General features: G+C 35.4%; 1 protein-coding gene across 1 annotated transcript; it reads right to left on the reverse strand.

Annotated features, from left to right (window-relative positions):
• Positions 1 to 2,370: 2,370 nt before the first annotated feature.
• LOC149236675 (putative E3 ubiquitin-protein ligase RHC1A) lies at positions 2,371 to 3,666 on the reverse strand. The gene is made up of 2 exons (XM_089461598.1): positions 2,805 to 3,666; positions 2,371 to 2,706 (listed from the first exon to the last, which is right to left on the reverse strand). The coding sequence occupies exons 1-2, from the start codon at positions 3,529 to 3,531 to the stop codon at positions 2,534 to 2,536; spliced, it is 900 nt and encodes a 299-aa protein (XP_089317724.1). The 5' UTR covers positions 3,532 to 3,666; the 3' UTR covers positions 2,371 to 2,533.
• Positions 3,667 to 10,627: the final 6,961 nt, after the last annotated feature.

Raw genomic sequence — 10,627 nt, forward strand, 5'->3', positions numbered from 1 at the left:
ACCAAACAGGTTGTTGTGCGCGTTTCTGAACAGTGACCAACAACGGGATCTGATGCTCAAATAGGACATGAAACCAGCATACCAACGCTCCATCGCCACTCAACTTCTCAGCAGCTCTCCACGACCACCACGACACATCTGCATCTCTCCATGACATTACTACAATTGCCAAGAAACAGATCCAAACTTCAGTAGCAGATCCACGATTTCCGACCCCCACGCAGCACACCGAGCCACTTCGCCAGAAATTTGGTCAAACTCCACGGGTCAACCAAACAATGCGTTTTCCTAGGGTCACAGGCATGCTACCTCCACTTTGGGTTTGACCACCGCGATTATTGAGCCAAAATGCGCGCTGATCAAGCACACTTCTGCCACCTACTCACTCACTTAATCACCAAAGCAGTCTAGCTTTACCTCACTCAACTTTCTTCTCCACCAAGAACAGATCTGCCACTAAGGGCCACACTTCTGCCACCTAGGCACTCACTCAATTACCAAAGTATTCTAGTTTTATCTCACTCAACCCTGAAGTTCTGATACCATGTTAAAAACTGGAGACATAATTTTTTCAACAAATTGAGCAGTTCTCAGGTGGGGCTTCACCAGGATACTATCTCTAACAAAACACTCTGCACACTTCTTATTAAGAATCAAAAATTTATAGCTTACAAACAAATAAATAAAAAGATTAAAACAACCGCCTAAAAAATAAGAGCAAATTCCTAATGGAAGTCTCATACATCTGACTCTCTCCAAAAATACATTTCTCCATTTATTTTAACAGGTGTTTGTGGTTGACCTTGTCTCCGTGGTCTTTCGTTATGAGGAATATTTTTATGAAAATCCGCTGAGCAAGACTGGTTAACGGCTCATCGTACTGTGAGGAATATTTTTGTGAAGATCCGTTGAGCGAGATGGCTTTTAGTATTATAAAAAATGTCCATGGTAGAAAAGAGATTTTTTTATTACATTGAGGAAGATGTAACTTTTTTTTGTTTTCTGTAATGAAAGATGGTTGGTTTTTTCTGCTGTGAAAAATAGTAGATTATGATGTGGATGCTTTGAGTGGTTTAACTTTGATAAAACATTTGGATTCTTTTCCTTCTGTCACGTTATGTTGATCATGCAAACTGCTTTTAATTTTGTATCACATTTTGCATATTTTGTTGTTGTTTTATGTAGTATTTCATATGAGTTGTCCCATCCATGGATCCTATAAATCTACAGGCATCAGGTTACAAATCTTTCCATCGATCAGCCTATTGTAAAGAGATGGATAGAAAACATATGAAGGTCCGTCTATGAGGTTGGTTAATGGAGCAAGCAGGCTGCTTTTTCAATCACGAAAGTTTGTGCGGTTTCAGTTTCTCATGACAATCAATATCGTAGCGAGGAAAGAATAAATCCACAGCACACCTCGCTGGAAGCTTGACAAAATCGATCGATGGACAACATAATAACAACAACGCAATCCTAACTAATACGACTGATTGCCAACCTTTCGCCATTACCTTGATCTAAGGCACAGAATGTGCCTCAGAGTGTCAACCACAACGAATAAGAGAGTATTCGGCCACAATATTTTCCGGAAATTTTGTGCAAGGTTTGATAAAATTTGGTTAAAATGTTTGGAAATTCAAGTTATAGTTGTTAAGTTTTAAGATTTTGGGTGTCGTATTGGGTTTTTATAGTACTGAATCCATTTCATTTCCATCATTAGAAAATGATTCAACCACTCCAAAGGTCAATTTTTTTTAAATTTTTTCTTAGCAAAATTCTAAGCAGAAATTTGCCATCCAAATAAAATTGTTTCCTCCTTAGACAACCCATGAATAAGTAGTCTTTTAACAATCTGAATAAGTGGTCTGTAACAATCTGCATAGAATAAGTAGTCTTTAACAATCTGAATAAGTAGTCTGTAACAATCTGCGTAAAGAATACTTTCTAGCCAGTTAAATTTCTTAGCCGAACAATGAAAAGCAGGAAACACAATTATGGATAAAAAAATTCCCGTAAAACAGGTTGTATAACCAGTACAATTTAAATGTGTAGATTTTCATCGTTGATAATCACGTTACGAGCTCAATTCTCTTAGATGTAAACAGTGTAGAATTTTCGAAACATCAACTATAGCAGTATAATCACTGTTTTTATACGGGGCCACTTTGTCTGTCAAACAGAGTGTTTTTTGATCGGTTGAGAATTTGAAGACTGCAATTTTGGCACCTTGGAATGATTGCAAATTCAGAATTTTGACATTGTAACTACGTTTATGGAAGTAAAAGTAGTTGGTTTTTTCTGATTGAAAAAAAAGTTAATTACACTGTAGCGAATGGATCCTTTGATACAAAGAAAATACTCTTCAAAATGAAATGTTGTGCCATAATTGAAATACATTCCCAAGAAAATACTCTTCAAAATGAAATGTTGTGCCATAATTGAAATCCATTCTTCCTGGTTGAAAATTTACAGAGGGTCAACCCCGTCCATCCATATTACAGCAAAGTTCTTTGAAGTGTTTTCATTTCACTCAGCTGAACCACAGAGAAGGACGATACAGCCACGCCAGACGCCTTCGGCGAACACCATCGTTTGAATTGGAAGCATTCCGGGGAGGACGTGAATTCTGATTTCCAAAACACCGCCTGAATGGCCACAGATAAGATAACAGATTGCATCGTCGTCGAGTTTGCCCGCCAATACCTGCAGCAGAAACGGGCGAATTCATTGAATTGTTATTTTGCCCAATGGATCCAATGCCAGTAGAAAAAAAGGGGAATTCTGAAATCCTTCCATGTTACCTTGGCCGTCGGTGGCTGAAGGAATAGGAGAGTATGAAGCAGCACTGCTGGTGCCGGTTGGAGATCCAGACTCTGCATTCTCTGGAACGTCGATCGGCAATGCGTGGCGACAGACAGGGCACGAATTGTGCTGAGTCAGCCACGGAACAATACAGTCAGAATGATAAATGTGTTTGCAGGGCATTTCCCGGGCTTCGCCGCCTACTTCAAACTGTTCATTGCACACTGGACAATGCGAACTCTTAGTTAAATGCTGGGGATTGATCTTAATTCTGGGCATTGCGTCCACTGCGGCTCTCGGGGCAGGCGGAGGGCCACACCTATCGTTCTGAGAGAGCTGCTCTATTAGCTGATCCAACCCAGTGCCCAGGAAATAATCCCCTATGTTTGCAGGCAAGGGCCTGGGTTCAATTCCTGCATCATTACCTAAGAGTAATTCCATAAGGCCATTCCTTCCCTGTGGACGCCGTCTGAGAATCAGAAACGGACCGTTGAGCAACCTGTCGGGGAGTTGGTCGCGGCCCTCGTTGTTTCCGTGGTTATTTAGCCAATTCAGCATGGTCGCCACGAGATCTCCATCAAAGGGATTTGTTACACCTTGGCCGCCACTGACTTCTTCTAGAAACGCTCCACGACAGGTGGGGCAAACCATTGGGTCTCCTGCAGATAATCTCAAGGAACGATGACAAACATGGCACCAGTACTCAGGACCACTACTTATATCCATCTTGATAAACCCAGAAAATCTCCTGCAAATTGAGAGAAACGACCTTCAACGACTTAATCACAGTTGGTACTCAGACCCCAGAGAAAATGCACACTGGAAGAAGCTCAACTATATTGATAATGCATGCTGCTCTCCCAAAACATGTGTATAAAACTTGGAGAGGAAAGCAAACTCAGTTGCAGCTTAAAATTATGGAGCGCAAAAGATGCGAGTGGCTTGATTAAGTTTTCTATGTTCGATTCCTTGAGTGGGATGGGCCGCGTTACAAAGAATATAATTCTATTTTTCCTAAATTTGCATCTGAATCTGCTGCTTCCTGAGCTAAGGTTTGGATGCGAAGGTTTGGATTTTAAATCTCAACATTTCAAAACACGCCATGCCATTAAACGTCTCTCAATTTTATAATCATGATAAATTTAGATATTAAATTGATATATAAATTATAACTTTATTTTATAATAAGAAGAGTATAGATTTATTAAAAGTAGTCTTATGGATGTGGTCTAATGGATAGGTGGAGAAGTTTGCTCTTACGGATTTTGTGGTCTAATGATTAGGTGGAGAAGTTTGCTCCCAAAAATTTTGTAGTCCAATCATTGGAAGAATATGTATATCTGAGAGTTGCTCTAGGTACAATTTCTTTAGTTAGAAAATAATATGCACTAATATATGGATTTAATGTAACTAAGTTTGCTCCCAAAGATTTTGTGGTCCAATCATTGAAAGAAAAAATATGTATATCTCAGAGTTGCTCTAGGTACAATTTCTGACTATAGAAAATAATATCCATTAATATATGGATGTAACATAACTAAGAGATAAAATAAGCCCTAAATTATATAAAATATAAATTAAATATATGTATAAAATTTCAATAAAATTTAATTATAAAATTATTTAAAAAATATATTCTTCTATCTTTTAAAATTTGAAATTGATACTTCTTATTTGAAAAATTGCAGATATTTCACTGAGACTCGTTGATTAATTTGGAAAACGAGAACCACATTCTCTGCCATCATAGTGAATACCAACGTTACTATTAAATTTTTAGCAATTATTGCTGTAATTAAATATCTTAAATCAATCCTTAGGTAAAACTGTCTGCCATCCCAGTGAGCCCGAACGTTATTGGAGCTGAATACTTTAAATAAAACTTTCCCCTCAGCCACACATTATTCACCCTTTTTGTTACGGTTAGAGCCCGGACTGACTGAGAAACAGAGCTAATGCTGAAATGAAACAGTTAACTTCGATTTTATCGATCGCATCTCCAAAATATTCTTGAATCTAAATCGTCACTTCGACGGTCCGGACTTTCGGCCGAGCCGAAAGAATTTGACGGACTGTCCGCCATTAATATGAGCTTTTAATGCGGAAACAAAAACCAAAACCAAAGCAAACGCAAGGAATATATGGACGATTCTTTCGTCTGCTCCTGGAAATACCAAACTCCCCGGAACTTCAAATTCTGACTTTAAGACTACATTCTCCCACCATGTTCTCCACTATTTCCATTACTGCTTCAACCATTTCATCCATTGATTTCTGTTCCGCAACTGCCATTTCCAACATCCTTCTGCTACGGGCGTTTTTCGTGGGTCTGACTAACAGCCGTGGTAGGGCGTTTTGAAGGTTTCAGGAATTTTCCGAGATGAGTGATAGAAGCATGTCTTCTTACTGGTGTCATGGCTGCAACTGTTTCATCAGACAATTCGCTAGTGATCCCATGTTTTGCCCTTCCTGTGGTGGAAGCTTTATACAAGAAACAAGCGACGTTGTTTCGAACTTTCCATTTACGAACCTCTTTGACGGGTATCTAATGGCGACACGACCGAACCGCCCCAGTATCCAGGGAAACAACGGAGACGACAGGATGTTCAGACGGAACACAACTGTGGGAAACAGGGCCATGGATTTTATTTTTGGGTACGATACGGAAATCGAACCCACCCCCTTCCCTGCAAACAGGCACGATTATTCCATGGCCTCTCGTTTAGAGCAATTGATTGAACAGCTGCCTGAGAACAATGGGTGCGGCCGTCCCCCTGCCCCGAAAGCTTCTGTTGACGCAATGCCGACAGTAATGATAAATTCTGGGCATCTGGCTAACAATTGGCACTGTGTTGTCTGCCAGGAACAGTTTGAAGTAGGCGGCGAAGCCCGGGAAATGCCTTGCAAACACATTTATCATTCTGATTGTATTCTTCCGTGGTTGGCGCAGCACAATTCGTGCCCCATTTGTCGCCATGGATTATCAAGCGAGGTTACAGACAACGCAGAGGTTGGATCTTCTTCGAGGCCCAGCAATGATGCTTCATGCCCGCCGGAATCTTCAGCGCCCGGCGGCCGAGGTAATGTGCGAGGATCTGAGTATGGCTCTGCAATTTCTATTAGGATTGGATCTACTGGGGAAAACATTCCTCTCTATGCTACTGGTAGACGAACTCCGAACAACGTTGAGAATGAACGGAGGTGCAATATTTTCTCTTTTCTGTGGCCTTTTCGTTCATCTTCTGCGAATTTTCGGTCAGGACCTGGTCCAAATGCTTCGCCGCCCAATTCCAATTCGAATGAGGAATCGTGGAGGCGTGGGGACTTTCCTTATGGTGCGGAAGTTTATTTGGCGTTATCCATATGTTTATATATATCGAGTAGAATCTGGTTCCACCAATGAATTTAGTTACAGGGGTCTAAATGTTTGTTCGAGTTTGTGTGGAAATAAATACAGAAGCGTTTGCCTCTAAATTCCCTATATTTTTAATAGTTCTATTATTTGAAACCTTGTGGATGAATTTAATTATAAAATTTATAATTAAGAAATCCATCCACTTGGGCGGTAAATGTTTTTAGCCCAACATATGCTTAATTAAAAGTAGGATAATTCATCTACACATCACTGAATTAATTTGATAATGAATACTATATTTTATTAATATTCATGCTCAACATCGACTTACATGTTTATCAGATGGTGTATAATATATTTTTTGGGGAGGTTAATGTAAGTTCAGTTTATGTTATTCGATCGCGTTTAATATTGATTCATTGGTTTAAATATTTTTCATTTATTAATATTTGATGAGGGGTTTATATATTTTTAGTTTATAATAATTATTAGTTTATGGGTTTTTTTATTTTTAAGTTTATAATAATTATTTATAGGGATTAATATTATTTTGTTAGGGTTTATAATTTTTGGATTTTTAGTATTAATTTTTTTGGTTTATTATTTTTAGTTTTATAATGTCAATCTTTTCGGTTTATTAATCTAAGGGTTCTTACTTCTAGGGTATAATATTATTCGTAGGGTTTATAATATTAATATTTGGGTTTCATATAGATCTCTTTGGTTTAAAAACATGGTCAACTATTGTCCAATGTCACCTTGTGACAAATATTTCTCAATATAAACTCAACCATGTTTCAATGTCGCTTTGTGACAAAGATTGTCTCCATATGAAAATCAATCATAGTCGACCATGGTGCAATGTCGCACTATGACAAAGATTGTCTCAATATCAAAATCAACAGTGGTCAACCATGGTCCAATGTCACATTCTGACAAAAATTGTCTCAATACGAAATATTATTCATAGGGTTCGATAATATTAATCCTGGTCAACCATGGTCAATGAAGGTCAATCTTCATCAACCATGGTCAATCTTGACCAACCATGGCGAACCGTGTTGTGTGAAATCAATTACAATCAACCATGGTCCAATGTTGCATGGTGACAAAGATTCTATCAATATGAAAATCAACCTTGGTCAACCATAATCCAATGTCGCATTGTGACAAAGATTCTGTCGATATGGCAATCAATAATGGTCAAACATGGTCGACTGTCGTCCTATGTCACATTATGACAAGGATTGTCTCAATATGAAAACCAACCATGGCAAATTATGGTCAACGATGCTTATTTTAGGGTTTATAATATTTATCTTGGGGTTTATATACCTTGGGTTTATAATATTTATCCTTTGGGTTTAATATTATTCCCTTGGGTTTTAATATATTAATATTCTTGAGGTCTATACTATTAACATATTGATGTATTAATGGTTTATAATGTATTAATATTAACGTATTGATAATAATGAATTATATTAATGTGTTAATGGTTTTTAATGTATTAAGATTCTTTATGTTTATAGTATTAATGTTAGGGCTTAATGGCTAACAATAATCCATCATCTCTTTGCGCAAAAGAATGTATCAAAATGAAAATCAATCATGTCGAGACATTGACTGGCATGTTTATTAGATGGTGTATAGTATTTTTGTAGGGTTTATATACATTCATTTTATATTATTTGATAGCGTTTAATATTGTTCCCTTGGGTTAAATATTATTCCCATGTATTATAATCCATTCAGTTTGTTATATTAATATTTATCTTCGGGTTTATATACCTTGTGTTTATAATATTTATCCCTTGGGTTTAATATTACTTTGGGTTTATAATCCCTTAGGCTTTTAGTGTTAATCCTTTTGGTTTATTATTCCGTTTGGCTTATAATGTCAATCCCTTGGGTTTATTAATCTAAGGGTTCTTATGCCCAGGGTATAATATTATTTATGAGGATTATAATATTACTCCTTCGGTCTAATATAAATCCCCTTGGTTTATAATCATCACTAGACATTGTCCAACATCACATTGCGACAAATATTTTCTCAATATGAAAATCAACCATGGTCCAACGTCACATTGTGACAAAGATGTATCCATAGGAAAATCAATCATGATCAACCATGCTGCAACGTCACATTGTGACAAAGATTGTCTCAATATGAAAATCAACCATGGTCAAGTATGGTCCAACGTTGCATTTTGACAAAGATTGTCTCAATACTAAATATTATTCATAAGGTTTATAAAATTAATCCTAGATTTTAATATAAATCCCTTGGGTTTGTAACCATGGTCAATCATGTTCCAATGTCACATTCTGACAAAGATTGTCTCAATATGAAAATCAAGCATTGTCAACCACGGTCCAACATCACATTGTGACAAAGAATTTTTCAGTATGAAAATCAACCAAGGTCCAACATAGCATTGTGACAAAGATTGTCTCAATATGAAAATCAACTATGGTAAACTATGGTCAACCATGTTTATTTAAGTGTTTATAATATTTCTCTTATGGTTTATATACCTCGAATTTATAATATTTATCCCTTGGGTTTAATATTATTCCCTTGGGTTTTAGAACTAATCCCTTTGGTTTATTATTCCCTTGGATTTATAATATCAATCATTGGGTTTATTAATCTAAGGGTTTTTATTCCTACGGTGTAATATTATTCATAGGGTTTATAATATTAATCTTTGGGTCTAATATAAATCCCATTGGTTTATAATCATGGTCAAATATGGTCCAACATCACATTATGACAAAAAAATTCTTAATATGAAAATCAACCATGGTCGAACATTGCATTGTGACAAAGATTTTCTGCATATGAAAATCAATCATGATCAAACCATGGTGCAACATTGCATTGTCACAAAGAATGTCTCAATATGGAAATCAAACATGGTCAACCACGATAATTATAAGGTTTATAATATTAATCTCTTGGGTCTATAATCCTTGGGGTTTTTAATATTAATTCCTTATGTTTATGATTCCCATGGATTTATCATATCCATCCCTTAAATTAAATTAATTAACAATAATTAATATAAATTAAAAATAATAATAATAATTTATATTTTCTTAATTATAAATAATAATAATAAATTAATTATTATTAATTAATTAATCATTATAAATAATTTATTATTAAATTAAAAATAGAATTGTTATTATATCATTAACCATAAATAATATAAATCATAAAGAAATAATATTTTTGTTTTTTAATAAATAGTAATAATTATTTAATTAATTTTTTAATATTTAATTATATGAATTAATTAGTTATTATTAATTGCTGAATTGAGGCTTATGTGATCCATATCAAGTTTATGATAGATTTTTCTGCGTAAATCACATGGTATTTCATTTGTCGACGTGTTTCGAACCAACCAGTGTGGTTCATCGTCAGGACAAGTTGAATGAACAGATCTCGCTTTGCATATTAAATAGATAGAGCAAAACATCCAACGGCTATATTTCATGACCAGGTAACGGCTAAATTGACAATGGCTAGATTTGACCGATAAACGGTTAGTTTGGACAAGATTAGGGGTAAAACCTTTATTTAATTAAATAAGTTAATTATGTTAGTTATATTCTTATTAAAATCAAAGTAAATGGACCAATTTTATAAACTTATAATTATAAATATATATTAAAATAAATAAATTATAAAATAAATAAATTATAATTAATAACTACTATTAATTTAAACTTATTTATTTTATAATTTATTTATTTTATAATTTATTTATTTTAATATATATTTATAATTATAAGTTTATAAAATTGGTCCATTTACTTTTATTTTAATAATAATATAACTAACATAATTAACTTATTTAATTAAATAAAGGTTTTACCCCTAATCCTGTCCAAACTAACCGTTTACCAGTCAAATCTAGTCGTTGTCAATTTAGCCATTACCTGGTCATGAAATATAGATGTTGGATGTTCTGCTCTATCTATTTAATATGCAAAGTGAGATCTATTCATTCAACTTGTCCTAACGATGAACCACACTGGTTGGTTCGAAACGCGTCGACAAATGAAATACCATGTGATTTACGCCGAAAAATCTATCGTAAACTAGTTATTATTAATATTTATTAACTAATGATATTAAATTTAATTTACAATAAAAATAATAATGTCAATAATAATAAATAATCAGTAATAACAATAATTATTTTAAAATGGAAGAATAGAATTGGGAAGAGATGAATTTTTTCGTGCTTCCTCTGAGGAGCTCCTACTGCTGCGCACGTTAGGTATCCTGCATCACAGTCGCCTAGGCCTCGGCCTCCTGCCATGGCCCCTCCGGATCCTCCATCGAAGGGGGCTGATCCACAACGAGCCTTTTCAGACCTTGTGAAATCTCTTCCACCGCAACGTCCTCGTCCAACTCTCACTAAATTTGTCAAGAAACTGGATGTGCTT

Source organism: Pinus tabuliformis, chromosome 8 (genome assembly GCF_031772625.1).
Source record: "Pinus tabuliformis cultivar Carrire ecotype Pingquan chromosome 8, CPIR1, whole genome shotgun sequence".
Lineage (NCBI taxonomy): Eukaryota > Viridiplantae > Streptophyta > Pinopsida > Pinales > Pinaceae > Pinus > Pinus tabuliformis.